The sequence below is a fragment of the Juglans microcarpa x Juglans regia genome, chromosome 8D (genome assembly GCF_004785595.1).
Source record: "Juglans microcarpa x Juglans regia isolate MS1-56 chromosome 8D, Jm3101_v1.0, whole genome shotgun sequence".
NCBI classification, from domain to species: domain Eukaryota; kingdom Viridiplantae; phylum Streptophyta; class Magnoliopsida; order Fagales; family Juglandaceae; genus Juglans; species Juglans microcarpa x Juglans regia.
Window position 1 is genome coordinate 24,334,390 of NC_054608.1, and position 26,724 is coordinate 24,361,113.

General features: G+C 35.5%; 3 protein-coding genes across 3 annotated transcripts; all 3 read left to right on the plus strand.

The window, feature by feature from the left end:
* Window positions 1-9,842: 9,842 nt before the first annotated feature.
* Window positions 9,843-25,472, plus strand: LOC121242007. The gene is made up of 5 exons (XM_041139894.1): window positions 9,843-9,924; window positions 16,913-16,922; window positions 23,527-23,588; window positions 23,679-23,927; window positions 25,424-25,472. Exons 3-5 carry the CDS (start codon window positions 23,538-23,540, stop codon window positions 25,460-25,462), a joined length of 339 nt encoding a protein of 112 aa, XP_040995828.1. The 5' UTR covers window positions 9,843-9,924; window positions 16,913-16,922; window positions 23,527-23,537; the 3' UTR covers window positions 25,463-25,472.
* Window positions 19,409-20,238, plus strand: LOC121242006 (TMV resistance protein N-like). Its single transcript, XM_041139892.1, has one exon. It carries the CDS (start codon window positions 19,442-19,444, stop codon window positions 19,955-19,957), a length of 516 nt encoding a protein of 171 aa, XP_040995826.1. The 5' UTR covers window positions 19,409-19,441; the 3' UTR covers window positions 19,958-20,238.
* On the plus strand, window positions 20,885-22,950 carry LOC121242333 (disease resistance protein Roq1-like). The gene is made up of 4 exons (XM_041140211.1): window positions 20,885-21,826; window positions 22,165-22,461; window positions 22,634-22,728; window positions 22,938-22,950. The coding sequence occupies exons 1-4, from the start codon at window positions 20,885-20,887 to the stop codon at window positions 22,948-22,950; spliced, it is 1,347 nt and encodes a 448-aa protein (XP_040996145.1).
* Window positions 25,473-26,724: the final 1,252 nt, after the last annotated feature.

Genomic DNA, 26,724 nt, shown 5'->3' on the forward strand with positions numbered 1-26,724 from the left:
TTTTGTGAATTTTGGTGGCTTTTTTTTTATGATTTAAAGTATGGTTGATCTTATGATGATGTTATGAATGTGTTAGAAGTAAGATTTGATTTTTTTGGAATTCTTGGATATGTTTTTATTAAGGTCAAAACTTGTGATTTAAGGGTTTACTTTTTGTTAAGAAGTTTGGGTCTTTTTACAAAAAGTTTAGTGTTGATGATTAGCTTTTTCTTAATAGATATTTTAAATGTATTTTTAAACTTAGGATAGGAAGATCCTTGTTACAAAATTTTGGTTTAATCATGAGTTTTGAAAATGGAATAAATTGCAACTAAAATCAAGAGAAATGGCCTATGAATGTTTTGGCCATTGTAGGTTTTCCATAGTTGTGAATGGTTTTAAATTTTTCTGAGTTGATATTTAAGTCTAGGACAAAATTTACATGAGGAATGTAAGTTTTTGTAATTTTTAGAGTTAGGATGTGAAATCCTTAAGTTAGGGGTAAAATGGTAATTTTCCACATGTAGAGGTAAAATGGTAATTTGACTCTAAGTTGTCTCTTTTCACACTTTTAATTGTTAGTAATTAAAGTTCTAGCTTTTAGAATATCCTCTTACAGTTCCTCGTGTTTCACGCTTTAATCTCGTAGAATGCGACTATCGAGGTAAGTTAGCTCTTAACTTACTATCAGTTTACTGTGTATGTGTGATGGGTAAGGGAACTACAGTTTATGTTCATATGTTGTTATATATGTCATGCCATGCCTTATCATCACATGTTTATTTATTACAAGAATTATTCTGTCACGAAAATCTTATCTAATACATAATATATTCTATCACATGTTACTATATATTGCAAGTATGTCACATTACGTATGCCATCTGTTACATGTATATCATGTCACATAATATCCACTGTCACATTTTATGTCATGTTATGAAATATTGTCTATTACATGTTATGCCATGTCGCAAAATATTGTCTATTACATGTACATCATGTTATGAAATATGTTATGTTACATTTATGTCTCAAAGTATGTCATGTTTGTCAGAACTTCTGTCTTTTATGTCACGTTCATGTCACGTCAAGTTACGAAATGTCATGTATGCCAGTTAAGTTATTCTTGTCAATCATGACCCTAAGCGTTAGGATGGGGTAATATCCTAGTGGAACTCCTTTGTTTACGCTGGAGTGTCTAAATAGGTGTGAAATTCCCTGAGTTGACAAAGTACAGTCAACAGGTTGCGAATGAGGCCTAACTAGTTGATCACCAGAACGCGCCAAACACTAATGCCAATGGAGCCACACTTTATGTTACGTGTGTCCTCAGCAAGTGTGGCACAAACAATTTATGGGGCCACAACAACTGTGGAGCATGAAGTATGAGGTCACAACAACTGTGAAGCATACACTACGTTAGACATAGCAATTGTGACACGTAGAATACGTGGGGTCACAACAACTGTGGAGTACGTATTAACGCACTCACAGCTGGTATAGACATCTGTGTTGTGATGCGGTAATCGACAGGAACACACGGCTCAAGGGGACCCGTGTAACACCCGTATGGTCATTTTATGATTAAGTCTATTGAAAAAGATTCCAAGTTTATGTATTTCACAATCAAGTCATGTTACACGTTATGTTATGTTCAAGTTTACGTTCATATCAAGTTTCAAGTTCATCTCAATCATGGTAACCCCATGAGATAAGATTACTCAATCATGGTGACCCCATGAGACAAGAATATATTTCAAGTTCATATTATGTCATGTTATGTTCAAGTTTACGTTCATGTTATGCCATGTGCACGTTCATGTTATGTTTCAAGTTCACGTTTATGTTATGTTGTGCTCCGGTTCAAGTTCATTTTCAAATTATGTATGTTCACGTTCATGCTATGTTTCAAGTCCATGTTAAGTTTCAAGTTCACGTTCATGCTATGTTGCTAGTCTATGTTATGTTTTAAGTTCACGTACATGCCATGTCACGTGAAGCTAAGTTTAAGTTTCAGTTTTAGTTCAATTTATGTCATTTATGTCATGCTATATGTCAAGTTATGCTATGCTTACTTATGACTTTGATTATGCATTCATGCTTTTACTGCCATGCATGCATCATTAACCTGTGTGGAAGTTTTTTGTTAACTTGTTGAAATTTGTAATCAAATCTCACTGTGGTAGTCCCAACTACCATTCCCCCAGAATGGTAGGCAATATGTCAGGATCAGAGCAGGGAGCAGACACTGGCAGACTGGAGAAAGTTGACTAGACGCAATAGATGCATCACGAAACTTGTAGCCTCCATAGTTAGGTCTTTGAATAGTATTTCGGCATCGTTATTCGAGTTACACAAGTTACTCAACGAACTAGTCCAATAGTGTATTTTGGCAATATAATTATAGAGTCAGGTCTCCGTTGTTTTGTGATTACAGTCTTTTGAGACCCGTGCTGTAATCGTGGATATTTTAAGCATGTATGGTTTATGTTTTAACTATTTGTGATATTATAAGTTTGGTGCATAGTATTGCTAAAAAAAAAAAATTATCCGCTGCGAATATTGCATAATGCTGTATGCATGTTAGGAACATTGCATCTTATATGTTATGAATAGGGGCAGGTAACCTTGTGTTGCATGTCCTGACGCTTCGGATGTCCGTCCGATCCCAAGCAGAATCTGGAGGAGTCACAGTCGACATACTAGGGATCGTGTCTAACAAATGAAAAGTGAGTTGCAATCACTCACCAAAGCTACTGCTTTAATGGAAGAATACCTTCACAAAGCCAAGTCTTTGGCTCTTTTGCTCTTCGCAGTGCTAGAAAATTGATGCAAGATGATGATTTTATCATATGTATACTTAGAGGTTTGGGCTCTGGGTTTGATCCTATAGTTGCTGCTATCAATGCAAGAGACAACTTCCCTTCTCTTGAGGTTGTCATCAGCAAGTTACGTGACTTTGAACTCCAAATTTCTACTAGTCGAGACACTACTTCAGCCGTTGCTTTCTACACAAATCATGTTGCAGGAAATTCTTCTTCTCGTGGGCATCGAAATCAACCAAAGTTTAAAACAAATTGTAGTGGTGGATGTTCTCATGGTTGCACAAACACTACTCATCCTCAACAAAACTCCTCTCGTGGTGGTGGTAAAGCTCCTGCATGTACTAGTCATATCACCTGCTTTCGGTGTGGAGGTCCTAATCACAAAGTCGAAAGCTGCTGTGCCACCGATGAAGATGCCATGGGCTACTAAGCCTTCCTTGCTGTCCAAACTGGTGGTACCACTGATGATACCTAGAATCCTGACACTGGCGCAAACCAACATATGGCTTCTACAACCACTGATGCTAAAGGTATTCCACCATAAACTGGTAACAACTCTATAATGGTTGGAGACACTTGTGGTCTTCCTATTTTGTTGTTGGTCATTTTGATGTTCTACATACGTATCTCACTATCACGAATGCTCTTATTGTGCCTGATATTAAAAAGAAGATTCTCTCGATTTCTCAATTTACATCTAATCACAATTGCTACTTTGTGTTCTATCCATGGGGTTTTTTTTATTAAGGATCTAAAGGCGAGTCGAGTGCTGTTTAAGGGCTTGGTTGAAGATGGTCTCTACCATTTACGTGCAAACTCCACATCCTTTTCCCCCGTTGCATTTCCAACTACCAAGGTTTCCAGCAATCTTTGGCACGCATTTTTGGGACATCCAAACTTCAGAACTCTCAAGTCTATGCTACCTTGTTTACCTACTTTAAATAAAAGTATTGGCTTTTGTGAAAGTTGCACTGTTGAAAAATCAAAGAAATTATCTTTTTCCTCTCATACAGTCCATGCTAAATCTTTTCTTCACACTCTTCACATGGATGTGTGGGATCCACCTCCCATCCCCTCTTATGATGGCTTTAGATTTTACTTAATTGTTATTGACGAGTATTCACAATACAAATCACTACAAGGGCAAGCACACACATCTTTCGCTGGATATTGTAGTTTGCAGTGTGTTAAGGGTTATTTCTTAATTGTATGGGATTAATCTACTTAAAATTGTGGAAAATCAATTGATAGAGAAACAAGGCTTGTGGCCTTTCAATAGAGGAAGGAAAAAAAGAATGATGGGATATCAATTGGTGTTGTCGATATATTCCACTACTGCATCAGTATTCTTTTGGTCTTTTGTCCCTCGCTTACTAAAACTGATGACACAACTATCATTCCAAACAGATACACTATATCACCTAGCTAAGGTGGTTTTCTGCCTATTACCTACTTGCATTGATTTCTGATGTTGCCCACAGTTGCCCTTCTCTCAAGGTTCTTCCTTGTGGAATACTTCTTTTGTGGGAGATGATGGCCTATCTGAGATTCCTAAAGGATGCCATGTAATGCCCGTCCTTGTGGTGAGACTTTTTATAAAATGATTTTAGAAAAGACGAAGGGAATTACCGTTCGATTTAAAACTTTTTACTTCCATACCCAGGGTGCAAGACTTTACGTTACAAAATAAATGTGCTTTGAGAATAAAAGAGGTTTACACAGGAAAATATTAATCTTACAATAAAATAAAAGGCCTCTCATGCAATTAAAACTCTCATACCTAGATTTTTGTGCTCTTCCCCATGGGCCATGTCCGTCCTGACGCATACTGCTCATTCAGTCCAAGTGGGGGGAGGGGCATATATAAAAACTAAAATGAGTCGACGACTCATAAGCATTACTTCATACAGTTAAAATATAATAACATAAGTTTTCATCCATGCATTCATCATACCATACATACTATATGTACATGCATGCGTGCGTTCGTTTGAAAACATCACTGGACGGGATTTTTCTTTAAAAAGGAGCTTTCTCTCGTAAAATGTTTCTCCCGTCAGTGCCTTCATTTCTTAAAGAATGCGATGCATTCATACATTTATACATTCTTTCTTATCACTTTCATTGGCTAGTACACACTGTTATTGCCCCGTGTGTTGGGGCTAGCGGTCTTCCTTTGGACCCAGACTCCGCCCATGGCCACGGGTTGGGAATCCATTTTCAGTCAGGGGCAGCACTGGGTGCACTACCAGTACTACTTACCCGGCATTGTAATCTGCCCATTCATTGGTATCCTTTCCATTTATTCATGTGGTCGTTACGTATCTTCATACATTAAACGTTCAGTCCTTTCTTTCAGTTCATTTCAGCTCTATCTTTCATTTAACAGTTCGTTCATGGAAAAACATCATTTAAAAGCATGGGCTTAAACATCATCTTTCATGGCATCCGTAAAACATCAGTTCATGGCATCCATAAAAGCATCAGTTCATAGGGACCCTTTTAAAACACTTTCTTCGCGTCGTTCAAAGCATCAGTTAAAGCTCGAGGCACAAGCCTCGACATTTCTTTTCTTTTCTTAGAAAATATATACTATAGATACTGCATATAGTCATCCATTCACATGCGTACAATTAATACTTTTGGGTGCATAAAAAGGGACTTCCAAGGAGGGGCCGTACATACGTATACCTTTGAACACTTATACTTAGCATGTTTTTTGTAAAACATCTTTTGTGTCGTTTCATAAGGAAAAAGCGTTTCGTTTTCATTTCTTATATTTTAGAAAACTCTAGAAGAGTATGAACGTAATACTTACCTGGACCCCATGCTACTCTCATATCATCTAGTCCATTCATGCGAGTGTCAGATGGCAACTTACATGCATACACATAACCTTGACGTCATTCTCTATCTAATGCATAAGCAACTTAAACTAGAAATAGAACTAAACTTCACTTGGAACACTCTCCTTCTATCACGTGCTATTACGTGCCCTTTACTATGCTAAAACCTTCAAGATCTACTTATAGTCACTACATCCTCCAAACTCAAGGTCTTGTCTCGAGTGCTCATCCACTAAAGTGAACCCATGATTCACCTTAGGACTAAGACACTAGGACCTTCGTCTTACTCTTCCCGTTGAGCACATTCCAACGCATAATTCTAACCGACGGAATCACGCATCCCAATTCTAGACAATACACCCGGCATTGCCTCCATGCATCTTAGCTCACACTAATCCTCATTCCCATCCATGTAAGCCACACGGCTCCAAGCCAGCTTTGAAGCTTAAGCACCGTGTAACTATGCTTAGAACAGATTACCCATTACATATGTTGAATCTGTCTGGTACACACGTGTCTTATCAGATTACACATGTATCTTATCCCTTTATCACCTAAGACCAACATATAACACGTTGATCACATGCTCGTAAGGACAAGTGTCATACTCTGATACCAACCTTCTCTTAACCCGGCTATCATGACTCTTCATGCTACCCGTCCCTTTTGACAGTTCATCCCAACACTTAACACAACAAGACTCCATTCACACTACGCTTTACGTCACATCATATAGCTCGAGATTACTCTCTAGCTACACCTTAACCTTGTCACGTCACCTGACATTCCGCTACGCCATCTCTACGCCAACTCTTAACTCATCATGAGTACGATCCCTCACTTACTCCTGTCACAGCGTGACATCTTGTCACGTTCCTGCTACACTATCCTCACACTAACTCCTCACCCATCACAAGCACGATTGCCAGTAACCATGTCACTTTGTGACATTCCCCAATCACGCTTCCGCTGCGCACTCTTACACTTGTTCTACCACTTCACACATACTCACAGCGGTAAGTCAATCACGGTGACACTTGTCATCTCAGACTACAGGCCACATCACAGCTACTTCGGGATACTGTTCCACAGTTTTCGACACTACTCACCACGCTCTACGCCCATCAACCACACAACCCTCCTTATCTCTACGACACGCCACACGATGTGTCGCTGCACCTCATGAAGTACACTCCACATGTACTCCCTTCACACATGCTACGCCACATCACCACCATGGCATACCCGCCATATGGTGCATCACTCCATCACATGGAGTACACTCCCCGTGTATTCCCTTCATATACGCTACACCAGATAGCGTACACCCCGCGTGTACTCTTCCCATTCCACATTACGCCAAGAAGGTATATTTTACATATACTCTCCTTACCCCACACTACGTCACGATAGTACACACTCTCTTCCCAATCCATATGAGGCGACACCACTATTACAACACATATTCCACAACCACACTATATAGCACTGTCCACAACACTTTACAGTACACTTCCCAACTACGCCTAACACTTCATTACACAGCATATCACAATACAACGAACTCCACAATACTAACAGCACAGTCCACAACCTAATCAACTAACAAATAACATAATTAACGAGGGACAGAGGGTTATACTATCGACGAGCTAACCCGTGCATTGTTCGCTCACCGTCACGGTTGATGACGTTGGAAGGGTCATATATGGCGGCTAAACCGCGTATGGTGGCTATCCACCATGTATGGTGGCTGTCTACCACATAAAGTCATGGTTTGGGCTTAGGGTTTGGCTAGGAAAGGTGAAGGGGGCTAAGGGTGGTCTCATGGTGGCTGGGGTGGCGGAGCCGTGGGTTTCCAAGAGAAACCCATGTGCCTCAAGGCATGGAAATGGAAGGGGAAGGCTTGGATAGTCGTGGCTGGCCATTGAGGGGCTTAGGGGGTTGCTGGTGGAGCTATGGTGGCGAGGTGGAGGTAGCACGACAGCCTATGGCGGCAGATCGAAGCCAACGGGTGGAGGGAGAGTACATGGGAGTGTGAGAGAGAAGGGGCATGCGTGAGGGGTAGATCGGGGCTATAGATGGTTGGGTTAGGCTGATGGTGGCCAGAGGAAGCTCTTGTGGTGGTGCGGTGACCTGGGTAGCTGCGCACGGCGGCGCAAGGGTGATAAACCCGTGTGTGTGAGGGAGAGTGCTTGTGCGTGTGAGGGAGGCAATGGGCCTCGGGTCAAGGGGAGGAGGAAGGGGAAGGGAAAGGGGAGCTCGTGGTGGTGTTCGGTGGCCGTGGGTGGGCGCGTACGGTGGTGGAAAGGGCTACGCATAGTGAAACCGTGCGTGAGAGGCTGTGTGTGTGCGTGGGGCAGAACGGCTGCAAGGTGGGAGCTGGGTTTACCAGTGGGAGCTCGCCAGTGGGAGAGGACGCCAGTGGTGGTGGCGGTGAGGGCAGGTGGCGCACGGCGGCACCGGGCCGAGCTGTGGAAGAATCAGGTGAGAGGAGGGAGACTTACAACACATGATGGGGGAGAAGGAGGAGAGAGAGAGGGGAGGGAAAAGTGAGGGAGAAAGAGAGGGGGTCGGGGTTTTAATCCTGATCCCTTTATCTTGGGATCTTCAAAACGATCTAAAGGTGGATGATTAAAACACTGATTTGAAAATGCGTAAACCTTAACTTAATTAAAAGCACTGAGAGGAATTAAGGTAGAATATTATTTAAACTAAACTTTAGTTTATAAAATAATGTTTCTTCATCATTAATAAAATGAAGTCTTATTTAATATCTTTTAAAGAATAAAATCATTTAATTTAATTAGAGTTTTAAACATAATTCTAAATCACATAATATTTTAAATAACTGTAATCATTTTAATAAATGATATTAAAATGATTTCTGACAATTATAATATTTTTGGAGCTCTTCAAAAATATTATAATTGTCTTATTTAAAATCAAACTTAGTTCAAAAACACTGAAAATACTCCATATAAATATTTCCAGTGCATTTATCTTTGAAAACACACCATCGGGGTTTAGCACGCATAACGAGGCCTGAAGTCACTAGAGAGAAAGGGCGTACTGTTACATAATTTTCATTCTCGAAATTTGCTTACGTCAGAAAGAAGGAGCGTACGTAAGAAGGAATGAGCGGGGTGTTACATGCCAATTGTTGGAGAAGTTTGAATTTTGCCACTGTACCTCAATATCTAACAAGGGGTTTGATTGCAATTGTAGAGAGCTACCCTACTTTGATTGCATTGAGTATTGAATTTTCTCTACCTTCTTCAAGTGCCATAGATGAAAGGGCAGGGGCATTATTTATCCAATCGAGATTTTGGAGGAAGTTTACTCGCTTTTACTGATTGTTGGGCATGTTGTTGCAGCTGAATGGGAAGGAACAAACCCTCATGTTTTATTAATGCTCTAAACTTTGAGAACAAGGTTCTTTAAAGGGAGGAGATTTGTTATGAACCTGACTATAACGATGTCGTTTGTGGATGAATGATATGAACCTAAGTCGCAACGTATCGTTTCCACCCTGGGACATTTGCATTTCAATTCCTTGTAGTCCTTTTAATTTTGAAGTTTGTTATTTACTTTCCACGTGTCATCTAGTTATTAGTCTTGTTAGTTATCCCTACCAAGAATATAGGGGAGCAGAGGGGGAATGGTCTGGGCATCTTGAATTTGGTAATCATTTTGAGTATTTGCCTTTAGAGGTCTGGGCTCCTTGAATCCCCCTTTGTACCTACAACATAATTGAATTTATGAAGTATTTCATCCTTATTCCATAGCTTGTTCTTGTTTTATATTTAATGTTACAATCCGTATTTGTAATCGAAGGAACTATAACATCTTAAGATTGGTGGTTGTCCAAATTTTGTAAATAAGAGGGCAGATGAGATATCAAGTGAAGAACAACTCTGTACGTGAATTGGTGCCTACAATGAATGCAAGCAATGGGAGCAGTGCGTTACAAGTATTGAATCTTTGAAATTGTTTCCAATCGTGGTCAAATTTATTTCTAATATAAAATTCTTTATGATGCTTAATTCCTCAACCACTTTCGAGATGACAGATCTATCATGGAGCGTCAAAGGATTTGTTGGATTAACTCGTCTTATTTGAGTAGTTGTGATAAACTTGAAGAAATATTAGGACTTCCACCAAATATAAGGATTGTTCATGCTTTTGGATGCAAGTCATTAGAAAGATTTACATAAGTATAAAAAATATTGGAACTCAATGGAAGCCACATCAGATCGCTAAAACAAATTGAATTGTCAGCCTGCGACAAAATGCATGTGAACATTTGGAATCGTAAAGTGCCAAATCCATTGTGGTGGAAGGTATTATGTTTCGGACTGACAAAACTGACTGGACCGAAATTCTTGGTCTGGACCGGACCGAACTGAATTTTGGACCAATCCATCTCAGTCCCAAAATATGTGGACCGATGAAATTCAATCCGGTCTCAGAGTCTATAAATTTTGGACAGGACCGGACCGGACCGAACCTCTATATATATTTTTAAAAATATTTTTAATAATTTAATATATTATTTTTATATAGTAATTACATAACTTAATGAGGTAATTTTAATCAAATTTATTATCATTGATCATATAAAATATAAAATAATATATTCTATCAATTAATAATAAATCATAAATCATGTGATAATTTATTTCATTATATCCAAATAGTTAATACATCATACATTCATAAATATTCTACTATTTATACTTAATTAAAATAATTAGGTATTTTTTTTAAATGCTTAAGTTGCAAGCAAGCAAGAATAATTTATGTACAACGAAATTATTTGATATTCATTGACAATATATAAAATGTATCACATTATTAATAATTATGTATACTAAAGAGTAGGGGTGAAAACGAAGACACCTTGAAATGGTGTAAATCTCGACCGAAACCGACCTGTAAAGGGGGAGAAAACCATGAACATCAGTCTCCGCGTAACTCTGGTCGGTTCGTCGGTGTCTTCGGTGGCAACAGAGGTGGCTGCGATTTGAGAGAGATGACACTGCGAGCCATGAGGAGCAATTTGAGAGAGACAGAGACAGAGATAGAAACAGAGAGATGGCGAGTCGCAACAGAGGTGGAGAAGATTGCGTGCGCCGTGAGACACTAAGAGAGAGATGGCTGTGGCGTCGGGAGAGAGAGAGAGAGAGAGAGAGAGAGAGGAAGGGGCGGCGCTGTGAGTGTGAACTGTGAAGTGAATCAAAAAGGAGAAAAAAGAAACAAGAAGAAGGGTGTGTGCGTGTGTTTAAACCCTCGAGTGAAATGGCACCATTTGGCTTAATTTCCTTTATATTTTTTTCAAACATTAAGTGCCAAAACGACGTCGTTTCACTCATTTAAGTCAAATGACGTCGTTTCATATATGTATAATTTAAGAAGAAAAACTTTTAAAGTATCCGTTGGTTTAGTGGTCTGGTCCAGGCTCAACCGGGACTGAACCACTGGACATCGGTTTTGGCCAAATTCAACCGCCGTTCGACCGGTTGTACACCATTTTCGAGCTTCGATGGCTCATTTGAGTCAGTCGCGGTCGATTTTTCGATTTCTTGTACATCCCTACTAAAGAGTAAAGTCTAAGTTAGTAAGTAATAACTATCAACATCATAAATATAATTATAGTAAAATATTTTTTTAATGAACTAGTTACATAATCCATATTAATAATTCACTTAACTTTAATTTAGTAGCTTAAATAATTTTTTTATTAATTTATTTTAAAATATAAAATGATTAGGTCGGACCGACCGGATTGGATCTAGCCGATAACTATTGGTTCGGTCCCTATGGATGTTCAGTCCGATCCAATTCGAAAAAAATGATGGACCAAAAATTACCAGACCAGAGCGATTTACACCCCTATATGTATGTGTCTTATTCTCTCTCTCTCATACACTCTAGCTTGTGGGTGCCTTGGTTTATAGTTTGCAAGACTTAAAATTGACAAGTATATTGGTTTAACAGGAACATACTTGAGATGCCACTTTGGTTTCGGAAAATCAGAATCCATTGTTAGGAGTCCTTGAAAATCTGTGTTTCGAAATTGTAGAAAATAAGGGTGAACTGGTTAATGATTTTTGGATCAGAAGGGGAGTGGGGTATCATGTATGGGTGGGCCGGGTACACCGATGTAGAATCTTTTGGTGCCATGTGGCTTATTAAAAAAAAATTAAAAATATATATTCAAAATAAAGTTACGCATGACAATCTAAAAAGAGGAAGACTAAAATCCTATATTCCCTCTACCATTTTATGTTTGTGTTTTTAATTTTTCTAATAAGTTAAGGAGAAAAAGTGAAAGGTATAAATTAGTAGGTGTGAACCGGTTCGGTTTGGTTTGGTTTTGGACAAATTTTGAGACCGAATCGGTATACACCAGTTTTGCATTTCCAAGAACCAATATCGCACAGGTTATCTTCCTAAACCGGTACTTCTGGTTTTACTAATTCCGGTCAGATTCAGTCCTATTTTCTAGTTTTAGTATTAGTATTACTAATGTATTTATCAAAATAAGTATGTTAAGAATTTATTAAGCCGTAAAATGTAATTAATATATACACACTTTATATTTAAAACATATGATCAAATAAATGTTGATTTTTAAGATTTAAATTTTATGTTATATATTATAATACAACATTATTTCATATATAATTATATATATTATAAAAATTATATATAATATTAAAAATTAATTAATATATATATATATACGAACTGCTCCGGTCCGGTGCCGGAAAATGTAAAATCGGAAGCAGATCAATTTTGACCGGTTTTTGAAATGGAGGAATAGGTCTCGGAACGAACCAGTCTGTCTGGGCCAGTTTTTCAATTTATTTTTATAGTCCTATAAATTAGGGATATATTAGCATTATTCTTTATATTTAAATGAAAAAAAAATTCCAAATATTTGCAAGTCAGGTGCATGCAAGAATACCGTTTATGTAAAGGTAGGACAGGGGAGCGCTGTGCCATTGTCCTTTTGATTGTATTAGTAGAAGACGACCATACCGTCATGGCATCAATGACTTTTGGGCCATATCATGCTACGTACATGTTGTCTTGTGAGACAGATTTTTAAAATTTTTAGACATTTTTTAACTTTTTTCCTAACTTCCACTACCCCAAAAGAAAAAAAAAAATTGGAACAGACTATTTGCAGTGAAAATACCATTTGGAGTAAAAATAGATTATTTTTATAGAAAATAATTATTTTTACAAGAAATAGCTAATAACAAATAAGTAGTTTTCTTGTAGTGTTTATTTTCAAATATTTCTTAAAAATCTATATTCAGACTACTTTTGAACTTTAAAAATCTTCCTGTTACCAATTAGCTTGTAAGCTTTTCACTTTGTTCGTTTACTTATAGCCATTGGTTTGTTTCTTGGATTATGAATTTAAGTCTTGTGTTGCCCTGAAAATTTTCTTATTACAACAAGTATCTGCTAACAAGTATCTGCTAAAAAAGCTCATCAGCACCTATTTAATATCTCATTTTCAGTCTAGATAGATCGAAACACAGATAAAATACTGCAGAATTATGTGTGAGATCCATGATATTAGAGGCAGTTTGGGAATAAGGATGCATTTTTCTTGGGTTCATCTCTTCTGAAATCAACATTATTACTCCACATTAAAAGATAGCGCTGTTCTCATGGATTGATATGCATAATGCATATTTCTCGTAATATCTTTGTATTTTGTGTTGTTTTCTACATAAATGCACCTAGACTCCTTTAAACACTCCATATGGTATATATGATAGACACTCAGAACAAGGGCTTCTTATGTCTTTTTGAGAAAGTTCTTTTACAATACCTGAACTTGTTTATATATTCAGCTTCAAGCAGAAACGTAGCATGTTTGACAAGCCAATTTGCACCCATTTTCATGAATTTTAGCTAAAGTGCTGCGTAAAACAACCATCGATATCGGATATCCACTAAGTCCCGTTTAGATGTTAAATTAAATTGAGATGAGTTAAATTCTTTATAAATAGTAGTAAGTTGAGATGGTAGAGTAAGTTTTATAGAGCCAGATGTTGACTTGAATTGAAATGGGTTGAATTCTTTATGAATAATAGTGAGTTGAGATGATGGAGTGAGTTTTATGAGGCCTACCTAAGATGAATTTATATGTTGGGATATTAAAATGAGTAGATGTATTTATGAAAAGTTGAAAAAAGTTGTGAGTCACACGTGTAAAGAGGTGTTGAGTTGAAAAATATTATGGATTTCACTTGTAAATAGATTTTGAGTCGAGTGATATTTAGTAATTTGTGACTTATATATTTGGATGTTAGGATATAGATCGAAAACAGAACCCAATTGAGATGAGTTAAACTCATTCAAGGATCCAAACGAAATCTTAGGTTATATTTGGGTGGTGAGGTAATTTTAGATATTCTGTGAATAGTAATGAAAAGGTAATTATAGAATATTAAATAATAATAAATAGTAATAAATAATAAAATACTGAACAGTATATTCTATTATCTAAACTAGCCCTTAATCATATGATTATATAAGGGTATTTATAACAGTTTGCAAGCTGTAAACAACCTAAAAGGAAAGTATAAGTACATTTAAAAAATTGATATTGATTGCTCTGTTTGATTGCCGTAATGGAGTTTTTCATATCTGTAAAGTTACCGTTGTCTTCTGCATCGACATTTTTTTTTTTTTTTTGGTAGAGATGGAGTGATTTGTTGCGGTGATAGTGCATTAGGCCCTGTTTTTCTTTTACACTGGTGGAAAAGTCATCGTCAATTGTATTGTATGTTTAATAGAAGTGATGGACCTACACGGCTGAAGATTTTACTTGGAATGAGAGGCGTTGTGGACCCTTACCATGTGACTGAACAAAGGAATCCAACGACAAACTTGTTTAGGAGAAAGTCTATACTTAGTCCGGTTCTTTCACCAACACCACACACCGTGACATGGCGAACCCTGTTTGACCGCCATGTCACGGTTTTGCAACAAAACGGCTCAAAACCAAACCCACCCACGCCCTTCTCCTTAGCGCAGAAACAAAATCCAAACCACACCCTTCGTCTTCTCCTTTAGCGCAGAAACCAAACCCACGCCCTTCGTCTTCTCCTTAGCACAGAAACCCTAAACACCACGTAAAAACCCACGAGTCTTCTGAGTCCCCTCCGAAGCTCCGAATCATCTCAAACGGCACGACAATGAATCATTTCAGGTTGTGTAGATTTTTTAATGGCTTGTATTTTTTTTTTTCTGAGGGTATACAAAGTGGAGGAACTTGAGGTGATGGGGGAAGAGAACCCTGGCAATGGATGATTTGAACGAACAAAGTTGCAGAGTTCGATGACGGTTGGATAGTTAATCTGGGGAATTTGATTAGCTGATTTAGATCTCTAGGGTGGATGATATTTTTGGACCTTAGATCATCTGATAATTAGGGTGTAAAATGTTTTTGAAGATTAGTGTAATTGTTTTTCTTGTACAAATCACACTTGACTACTGTATGATACGAACTCTGTAAAAAAAGTTGATTTTGCTGGAGTTTTATATCCCCAATGGACATTTGCAAGATGCTCATCTTCTTTTTTAACTACACTCTGTTCAACCACGCCATCCACTACAATGTTCAGTTGGTGTTGGTAAGGAAACGGTGGAGGGGTGAATCCGAATGGAAGATTTGGGAGAGAAGGTCGAAAACGTGGGAGTAGTCTTCCAAAACGAATCGTTTTCAAAAAAAAAAAAAAAAAAAAAATCCAGCTCAGCTGGTGTGTGGTGTTGGAGACTAAAGGGGCCTAGTAGAATTACTCCTTGTTTATATCTTCTCTAAGCACAAACGTAGCTTGTTTGATAAGCCAACTTGCACCATTTACACGAATCTGAACTAAAGTCCTTATGCGGAAAATAACTATCGAGACCGCATATCGATCTTGGGTACTGTTTGGATGTTGAGTTGAGTTGATATGAGTTGAATTCTTTATAAATAATAATGAGTTGAAATGGTAGAATGAGTTTTATCGGATCCACCTAAGATAAATTTAAAGTATGTGTCTTATTCTCTCTCTCTCATACACTCTAGCTTGTGAGTGCCTTGCTTTATAGTTTGCAAGACTTAAAATTGATGATTATATTGGTTTAATAGGAACATAATTGTGATGCCACTTTGGTTTCCGAAAATCAGATTCCATTGTTAAGAGTCCTTGAAAATCTGTGTTTCAAAAACTGATGATGATCTTACATATATCAACTATCTTTATCGGTTATTAGAAATTGTAGAAAATAAGGTTGAACTGGTTAATGACTTTTGGATGAAGGGGAGTGGGGTATCATGTATGGCTGGCCGGGTACACGATGTAGAATGTCATGTGGCTTATTAAAAGAATTTAAAAAATATATATTCAAAATAAAATTATGTACGAAAATCTAAAAGGAGGAAGACTAAATCCTATATTCCCTACCATTTTATATTTGTGTTTTTAATTTTTGTAATAAGTCAAGGAGAAAAAGTGAAAGGTATAAATTAGCAGGGGTGTAACCGGTTTGATTTGGTTTGGTTTTGGACAAATTTTAAGACCGAACTGATATACTCCAATTTTACATTTTTAAGAATCGATATCGCACAGGCTATCTTCCTAAACCGGTACTTCCGATTTTACTGGTTCGGTCCCGTTTTCCAGTTTCAGTATTCGTATTACTAATGTATTTATCAAAATAAGTATGTTAAGAATTTATCAAGCCATCAAATGTAATTAATACATACACACTTTATATTTAAAACATATGATCAAACAAATGTTGATATTTAAGATTTAAGTTTTATGTTATATATTATAATATAACATGATTTCATATATAATTATATATATTATAAAAATTATATATAATATAAAAAATATTATATGTAATATTAAAAATTAATTAAAATATATATATGCATACAAACCGGTCCGGTTCGGTCCCTTGCCGGAAAACAAAAAATTGAAAACAGATCAATTTTGATCGATTTTTAAAATAGAAGAATCGGACTCGGACCGAACTAGCCAGTCCGAACCCGTTCTTCAGTTTATTTTTATAGTTCTATAAATTAAGGATATATTAACATTATTCCTTATATTTAAATGAAAAGAAATTCCAAATATTTGCAAGTCAGGTGCATGCAAGAATTCTGTTTACATAAAGGTGGGACAGGGGTAGGGGTGTAATCCGGTCGGTCCGGTCTGGTCCGGTGATGGATTGAATATTTTCGGTTCATTGCTGGACTTGACTGGACCGGACCGAATACCCATAGGGACCGGACCGGACCAACTATCGGTCCGGTCTGGTCCAATTGGTTCGGCTCGATTTTTTTTTCTTTTTTTAAATCAATTAATAAAAAAAAATTATTGAAAATACTAAATTAAATTAAGTGATTTATTAATGTGGATTATGTAACAAACTCAATAAAAAATATTTTATATGGTCAATGATAATGAATTAGATGAAAATTACATTATTAATTTATATAATTACTATATAATTAACTAATTGATATTATATATTAGTTAAATCATAGAATATTAACAAGGGTTAATAACATATTTAAAATTTTATATTGTTAATAGTGATAGGTTAGATGAAGATATATAAAAAATATTGTTAAATTTACAGAATATTAACAAGTATTAATAACATATTTAAAATTTTATATTGTTAATTTTACAATTATTATATAAATAATATATATATAATACATTTTTTTTTATTCGGTCGGTCCGGTCCAACAAATCTCCACCCCGAGACCAGACCGAAGACCGAAAATTTTCTATTTATTGGACCGGATCGGACCATGCATTTTTTTGATCCGGTTTGGTTTGGACTGGACCTGTCGGTCCAGTTGATTTCTCCGATCCGAACCGACCGGATTACACCCCTAGACAGGGGAGCGCTGTGCCACTGTCCACATACACGGTTTGTAGACTTTGGATTCTCCTAGGTGGGAATAGAGTTTTCCTTTCACGTGACAAAATTATTCTTTATATTAGAGTCATATGTGTTACGTTGAAAGTTGGTAGGTAAATGTGCCATATCATGCTACGTTCGTAGGTAAATTCATCATTAATTTCTTGTCCTTTTGTTTGTATTAGTAGAAGACGACCATACCGTCATGGCATCAATGACTTTCTCACCTATTTTCTCTGTCCGAAATTAAATATTCTTCAAGCAGAAACGTAGGGCTGAGCAAAAATCCAACAATCCGACTCCGACTCTGAATCTGACTCCGCTCCAACTCCGCTTCGTGTCCGCTCTTGTGAGTCGGAGTCGGAATTTTTTTCCTTTTGGAAATCGGAGTCGAAGTCATTGACGAACCGAGTCCGGCTCCGCTCCGATCTGCCTCTGACACTCCGTCTCTGCCTCCGCCTCCGACTTAGCCCTCCGACTCCGCCTCTGATTTTATACATATTTTATAAAAATATATATATTTTTTTATATATTAATCATTTAAATTGTTTTTCCTCAACTTAATCATCCGGAGGCGAAAGAGGCATTGAAATTTCAGTTTTAAAAAACGAAACATGAATTAAATCATGTGGAAACAGCTCTTTGGGCAGTATATGTGCTTTCATAAGGAAATGATCATAGCATATTAATTAGCATTAGAGTCGTATGTGTTACGATGAAAGTTGGTAGGTAAATTCATCATTAATTTCTTGTCCTTTTGTTTGAATTAGTAGAACACGACCATACCGTCATGGCATCTTTCCCACCTATTTTCTCTGTCCTAAATTAATGCCCCGCAATTTCCTCGTCCTCGTGGGCCATATCTTGCTACGTACGTGTGGTCTTGTAAGACAGTTTTTTAAAATTTTTAGTAGAAGACGACCATACCGTCATGGCATCAATGACTTTCCCACCTATTTTCTGTATCCTAAATTAAATATTTGACAAGCCAACTTGCACCTATTTACACGAATTTAAGCTAAAGTCCTGCGTAAAACAACCATCGATACCGGATATCCACTAAGTCTAAATTGAATTGAGTTGAAATGAATTAAATTATTTATAAATAATAATGAATTGAAATAGTAGAATAAATTTTATAGAGTAAGATATTGAGTTGAAGTGAGTTGAAATAAATTGAATTTTTTATGAATAATAGTGAATTGAGATGTTGGAGTGAGTTTTATAAGATATACTTAAGATGAATTTATATGTTTGGATATTAAAATAAGTAAATGTATTTATGAAAAGTTAAAAAAAATTATAGATCACGCGTATAAAAATGTATTGAGTTAAAAAAGTTTTTTGAAACGAAAATCAAATTTTGTCACAAAAAACCTTTTGAGAAAGACTTCTTGAGATAACTTAGAGATGAAATTTTTTTGTTTCAAAAAATGAGATTTTTTGGATTGAAATGATTGGTTCCAAAAAACCAATTCTCTTGTAGTGATAATAGGCTGAAATTGAGTTAACTTTATTCTTTATAAAAATCAATTTATATATATATATGTACAAATATGTAAAATGATAGATGGGTGAGGTGTATATATATATATATATTCGTAAAAATAGAGCCACAATTTGGTATTTTATGTGACAGCATATTATTACAAATAATTTAACATCTAAATTTATTTTATTTTATGGCCCATATACACGGTGTTGGGCCATCCAAGCACGTGCATGCGCAAAACAAGCTGTCCACTTTCTCTATAATTATTTATTTGCGATGCCTATTGATCTATAATTGGACCTTCTTCCTCTTCTATCTTCATCATCTCCATCCGCATGGCCATTCAATTAGGAGCTTCTTCCTCTTCTTCACTATCATCTTCTTCCATCCATCCATGGAATCATGATGTATTCTTGAGCTTTAGAGGTAAAGATGTTCGCCAAAAGTTTATTTCTCATCTATACCGAGCTTTATGTCAAAGTCGAATCAACACTTACAAGGATAATGTCGACCTTAAGAAAGGACAGCAAATTTCGTCTGAACTTTTTAAAGCTATTGAAGAGTCAAGGATTTCGATCATTGTATTTTCTAAAAACTATATAGAATCCCAATGGTGCTTAGACGAGCTATTGAAGATTCTTGAGTGCAAAAAATTATGCAAACAAATTGTTTTACCCATATTCTATGAGATAAAACCATCAGACATACGAGAGAAAAAAGGAAGCTTTGGGGAAGCATTCACTAAACTTGGAAAGGAAATCAAGGATGACATAAAGCAGCTGGAGTCTTGGAAGGAAGCTTTAGAAGAAGTAGCCAAATTGTCCGGGTTGGAATATATAGCGTTCGGGTAAGCTTTGCCTATAGATATGTTCTTCGCGTGTGTATGTGTGAGCATATATATATATATATATATATAATATGATGCTATTGAGATATTAGGGGATTTAATATATATTACCACTACCACGTTAGTTTCACATACAGTTTAATATTGGAGAAATAGAAGAACATGAGATAAATAAAAATACATATATTTTCTTTCTAGCAAAAGCAAAGGAATAGAGGAATATATATGGAATTTCGTCCATCAAATAACTGATCAATGATCGGATTGTTAGAAAAATTAGATAATTAAAAAAAAGGGTGGGAATTGTTTATTATTTGTGTTATAGCTATAGAAAGAATAAGATTTGGAGTACTGATGACTAAAAAAAAGGGCTTTAAATTATAAGTAGTAATGGTTTTTAGTTTCATTTTGTTTCTACATATATTTAAAGACTCACACATACTCTTAAATGAATATAAGTCTGATCTAAGGGAGGGACACATTCGAGAATGGAACAAAAAAAAAAAAGTTAAAAATTTTATTAATACATACAAAAGAGTGAAAAAGTAAGTCTACCCTTTGACGAATGCACAATCTAATATTGAAACACTCAGATTAAGGACGGAGAAAGGCTACCCTTTCACATAGTAATGATCTAATGCTGTCACTTTGTAGCAGAGAAATTAAAAAAAAAAAAAAAACGAAGCAGAAACAAGATATAATTTCACACATATCATGTACCTGTGAAAAAAGTCCGACTCTTTAAAACTTTCTTCTCTTTTTTATTGATAGAGATGATGAGTCAGAATTTATCGAAAGCATCATTCAGTGGGTCAGCTCAAGAATACTGTACCAAACACCTCTATACGTTGCCACGTATCTAATTGAAATAGAGTCTCGTATACGAGACATATATTAGCATTTAAGTCTTGAAAGGAATGATATCAGACGCATGGTGGGAATTTTTGGAGTCGGTGGAATTGGAAAGACCACTTTTGCAAAAGATATTTATAACAGGATATCAGATCAATTTGTTGGACGTTGTTTCTTGAGTAATATTAAAGAAAGATCAAAAAGACAAAGTCTGATTGAGCTGCAAAAAATACTTCTTTCCGAGATCTTAGGGAAAAAATTGGATATTTATGATGCTGATAGAGGAGTCAATGTGATTCGGGAAAGACTTCGCTCTAAAAGGGTTCTACTAGTTCTTGATGATGTGGATGAGTTGGACCAACTAAAAAAATTAGCTGGAGATCGCACTTGGTTTGGTTTAGGAACTAGAATCATCGTAACAACAAGAGATCAACAATTACTAAAATACTTTGAAGTTGATGATTCAAAGTACGAGTTGAAGCTCTGGGATGACAATGAAGCTCTTCGGCTTTTTAGCTTGCATGCTTTCAAGAAAGACGAACCACTTGATGAGTATGTGGAACTCTCTAAACAAGTAATAGAATATGCTCAAGGTCTTCCACTAGCTTTAACAGTGCTAGGATCGGATCTAAAAGACCAAAGTAAGCATCAATGGGAAAGAGCATTGGATAAGTATAAAAGCATTCCCCATAGAGATATTCAGAGTGTACTTCAAATAAGTTATGATGGTTTAGAAGATAAGGAGAAGGAAATGTTCATTGATATTGCCTTTTTTTTTAACGGAGAATCTTTGGCTGAGATCAAGAAAATATTTGAAAGTTGTGATTTTTTTCCTGATTATGGTATTGATAAGCTTATAAAAAAGTGTCTTATTACTATTGAGGGTGAATATGTTTGGATGCATGACTTGCTACAAGATATGGGTCGAGAAATTGTTCGACTAGAATCACCCCTTGAACCTGGTGAACGTAGTAGACTTTGGTTTCACAAGGATATCCGTGGAGTGTTGGAAGAAAGCATGGTAAGAGTAAAAAAAACTTGAGTTTAATTTAGATTTATTTCTGTTTTTAAAAGTGAAATCCAACTGAAAATTCTGGCCTTATAAATTAATATACATATATATAAATGAAATATGTAAACATATATATATATATATATTCTGTAAATCAAAATGAATTTGTAGTTATATATAATAGATCATTTTGTTTAATTAAGATTAGTCAATAAAAGTATCATTTATCATTTCTAATATCCTAACAATTCAGTAATGAGAAAAATATACTAGTTATTTTTAGAGATTGATGCTTAACTTTATGCAGTAATTTTGCTAACAATTTTGTGCATTCACTTACATACCAGGGCACGAACAAAGTTGCAGGCATGATAATTGAAATGCCCAAAGGCGAGGACGCGATAAGTTTGAATTCTGAAGCATTTTCACAGATGAAAAGACTTAGAGTGCTTATTGTTCGTAATGCTAGTTTTACAAGTGGACCTAATTATCTCTCCAACGAGTTAAGAGTACTTGATTGGTTTGAATATCCGCTACAATCTTTGCCACCCAATTTCCATGGAAAAAAACTCATTATCTTTCGAATGAGTGGACATAGCTTGATCAAGGAGTTGAGCTTCATCAAGTACTCCATCAAGTTTAAGGTACGTACAATTTTCACAGAAATAAATTCATTATCTTTAACATGCGTGGTAGTTTCGTCAAGGAGTTAAGCTTTATCAAATCTAAGGTGCCAGCAATTATCATCTTCAATAAATTTGTTTCTATAATCTATGTGCTAAACTCCTTTCCATTTATTTTTTTCTTTTTTAACAGGATATGACAATTATGCATTTCCATGATTGTGATTTCTTAACAAAAGTTCCAGATCTTTCAAGCGTCCCAAATTTGAGGGATTTAGATGTTGAAAGGTGTACACGTCTAGTTGAGGTGCATGATTCTGTTGGATCCCTAGAGAATCTTTCTCATTTGGTGTTTTTCGACTGCTCTAACCTCAGAATTTTTCCAAGAAGCCTCAAGTTGAGATCTTTAAATTTACTTGATCTTGGACGTTGCCCAAGCCTTCGTTGCTTTCCTGAAATTCTGTGTGAAATGAAATCTTTATGCTTTATGTATATAGGGATGTACAGTAGAAGAACTACCTCTGTCCATTTGAAATCTCACTGGACTTGAGTATTTATATTTAAATAACTGCAAAAACCTTATGCGTCTCCCAATTAACATCATTCCTCTGTTGCAACATTTAAGAGAGCTTGGGATTAGTGGTTGTGCAAATCTGCTAAAGAAGATGGGGGATGATGGACAATCCATTCTAGCTATTGAGTCTCCAACAATGGAAGACGAGATAACATTGAGTGAAGAACAACTCCAGGAAATATTGTCGGAATTGTTTCCAATCAGAATCAGATTTCTTTCCAATATCAAGTTTTTTTACCGAGTTTTTTTCCAATTTCAAAGCCACTTTGACTGATTTAAATCTATCGAGAAGTCAAATTGTTAGCCTTCCCACACGCATAAAAGAATTTGTTGCAGTTACTGTGCTCGACTTGATTGGTTGCAAGAAACTTGAAGAAATCCCAGAACTTCTACCAAAGTTAGAACGTTTATTTGCTTTTAATTGCCAGTCATTAGAAACATTTCCAGAAGTATCAAGATCATTGGAATTCATTGGAAGCCACAATAGATCGCTATCTTTTTTTGGCTTAAAGGCTACGACAAAATGCATGAGCAGATTTGGAATTATAAAGTGCCAAATCCATTACTGTGGAAGGTATGTATATGTCTTATCCTCTCTCTCTCTCTATTCTATATAGGATGCATGACTTTAAAATAAATGATGATGATGATATTGTTTTAACAGGGACATTATAATGCCACTGTGATACCGGAAAATGAGATTCCAGAGTGGTTCCAGTATCATAAAGAATTTTTAGAAAATCAAATTGCTCAGAGAGGGGATGATGATGTCCAATTGATCAAAGGAAATGAAGATTGGGTAATAAATATTGAGGGGCCACACTATCTGGAAGCTATCAGCGGGATTGTAATATATGTCGTTACATTTTTCAATGAAGATCTTAGTGATGAGGATTTTTTATGGGAATCTCAGGTAATCATTAACAGCTCAAATTGTGTATGCCGTATCAAATTGACCGGTGAGTGTCAAGTGGAGTGGAGTTTATGAATTTCACTCATCCATATTGCGTTTTCTTATAAGAGATCTATTAAATCAAAGAGTTCAATCTGTATAATCTTGATATGACAAAGCATCTATAATATGAAAGCTCGTCTCGACTCATTTTTATTTTACTATTTTCTAATCATAACTAATATTTTTAAACAATATTATTTGAGTGATACCCGCTTATCATTATATTGGATTTAATGATTGATTAACAAGTGGAAAATAAGGCAAAAAATTTATCAAACATTTAATATCACCCTATGGACAAATGAATGGAAGATCAATAAATTGTAAACATTTATTTTCAAAAAAAATTACAATGTAATTCCACTAGCAAACATGTCAATGACAAAAGTAGTCATTCTACAAAGACTTGAGATTCTAAATGGTGTTTAACCTGATCATGATCTAGTCCTATCCCTTAATCCATAAAAAAAAAAAAAAAAAAAAAGGAATAAGGAAAAACATGCACCACAATAACAACATGAGTAGTCGTGCATGGGGGTTCAACATTGAGAATAAAAATTAGTTGAGTAGATGCCATAAGTATTAGTATTATTAAACAACAACTTTATAGAAAGTTGAAATGAAGGGAACTTGGTTGCTGAAAATCTTCATCAATAAAGTAACTTTTTCCTATTGGGATTATTCTCAGATTGCATAATGTCAATACAAAGAGAGTGTATAAACAGTAGCCTCCTCCTGTTACAGTGGGAGCATCATTTGAGTTAACATTAAAGACATGAGTGTAAGCTCATGAGAAGGAATACCAATCATATGTAATTTGAACAATTACATATTGACATATAATTTCCCTTTTAGGAATAATGAGCATCCATCTTTCTTTATCAAACATATATCCATCATGTAGTTCAAAACCAAACAAAAATGACATATAATTAGTGCTTTGTCCATTATTTTTGCATTTGCAATCAACTATAGTGTTCATATTCTAATCCACTGCACTTGACTCCATAAAAAAGTGACTTTATCTAGAGCTTTTTAAGGATAGAAATGACTGATTTAGGTGAAATGGTTTAGGATTAGCTAGGGGTAGCAAACAATCCCATGTTTTTCTTATTAAAAAAAAAAAATTAAGCATTGGATTCCCAAAATGTGGATAGTGTCCTTCACCTCATACCGGGAGCTTTTCAAGATCCATCATTAACAAAAAAGCATATTTTGTTTTGAATTTTCCAGTCAACATGCTATGTCTTCATGCACATGTCTATCATAATCTTTATATTATAATTCTATGCCATGTTGATAACAATTTATATTGTGGTGTAGTGACTTTATCATAGAACGACACTCTTCAAACTTCAATGAAATATGATATTCATGACTTTATTTCATCTTTGCCATTGAAATTAAGGTTGTCCTTTGGGATTTGATGTTAAAACTCCCCCTAATCTACACAGGTTACATTCTTTGTGTTCTTGAGAGCAAAATATTCCTAGTGTGAGAGAAGGGTGAAACCGAGTGGTTGCGAGTGAGTTCTTGGTGTGAGTTGATTTGTTGGAGCATCAAAAGCCATGGTTTGGTGAGTAATCCTACCCTATCTTTTTGTTAGGCTTTGAATTATACCATGAGAATGAAGATTTGATTGGATTATATGAGGTTTAACTTGAAGAGATGCATTTTGGTTCATATTTGGAGTTTTGATTGAGTAAATTGTTTTGTAGTGAAATTTTAGCCATGACATGTCTTATTATAATATTTTACTAATATCTTGAAATATTTATTGAATGTTTAAATTTGAGGAAAATATTATGTCATCATAGGTTTATAAATCTATATCTTGTGTTGATCATCCAACATGTTTCAAGTTTATTTTGTAAAATCTTGGCTAAGTTTGGAAAGTATGAGTCATAAGCATCTAGAAATGCTTTGTTATCAAGATGAGAGCTAGAATGCATGATTTATTTAGGCTTTAAAACCCACATTGACAAAAGGAAGCTAGAAACATCATGCATGCACTCAGTTTAAAGGTTTTATGATGATTTGGTGTTAACCAATATATAAGTGTTGGGGTAAACTCATGTGACTTGAACCTAAGTTACAAACATATTTCCAAGATCAGATTTAAGGTTTTCTACTTGATGAAACTTGATCACACATGCATCCAAAGAGGTTATATGCTTGATATCACAAAATGGCACACAAAATGCATGTCACGAGTTGGATAGATTTTTGTATAGTAGTTGATGGATTCTTGCAATTTTAAGACCATATATAGATTTAGAACATGGAAAATCTAAGGTTTGTGAAATTTGGTAAAATTTGGGTCCAAAATGCAAATAATGAATGTTTTGGGCCTAAGTGGCAATTTCGAGAAATGTAGGAGCAATTTTGTAAATATCATTATTTGAACCCTTTTGATTACGAAGATCTTCCTTAACTTTACAATTTCCAACTTAGAATAACTCTTATTATGGCCGCACCAAATTACTAAGTACCCGGAAAGAACTTACTATTAGAGAATTTACTTATGATTATTGTATAAATGCCACATTTATTATTAAATGTCATTTGAGCATGAAACATCATATGATACATCATTAAGCATTTGATTACTTGCTTACATGACATGTGAAATTCTCACCATTTTAGCATATTGTATATAAATGTCATTTTTCACATGAAGTTTACTACATATGCATATGTCATGAACTACATTTTTCAAGCATGACATGAAAATAAATTTTTGTCATGACCCCAA

Coding starts and splice junctions, on each gene's coding strand:
- LOC121242006 (XM_041139892.1), top strand. CDS start 19,442: ATGGCCATTCAATTAGGAGCTTCTTCCTCTTCTTCACTATCATCTTCT.
- LOC121242333 (XM_041140211.1), top strand. CDS start 20,885: ATGGTGGGAATTTTTGGAGTCGGTGGAATTGGAAAGACCACTTTTGCA. Junction 21,827..22,164: donor GAGTGTTGGAAGAAAGCATG/GTAAGAGTAAAA, acceptor CTTACATACCAG/GGCACGAACAAAGTTGCAGG. Junction 22,462..22,633: donor AGTACTCCATCAAGTTTAAG/GTACGTACAATT, acceptor CTTTTTTAACAG/GATATGACAATTATGCATTT.
- LOC121242007 (XM_041139894.1), top strand. CDS start 23,538: ATGCATGAGCAGATTTGGAATTATAAAGTGCCAAATCCATTACTGTGG. Junction 23,589..23,678: donor CAAATCCATTACTGTGGAAG/GTATGTATATGT, acceptor TTGTTTTAACAG/GGACATTATAATGCCACTGT. Junction 23,928..25,423: donor ATTTTTTATGGGAATCTCAG/GTAATCATTAAC, acceptor TAATCTACACAG/GTTACATTCTTTGTGTTCTT.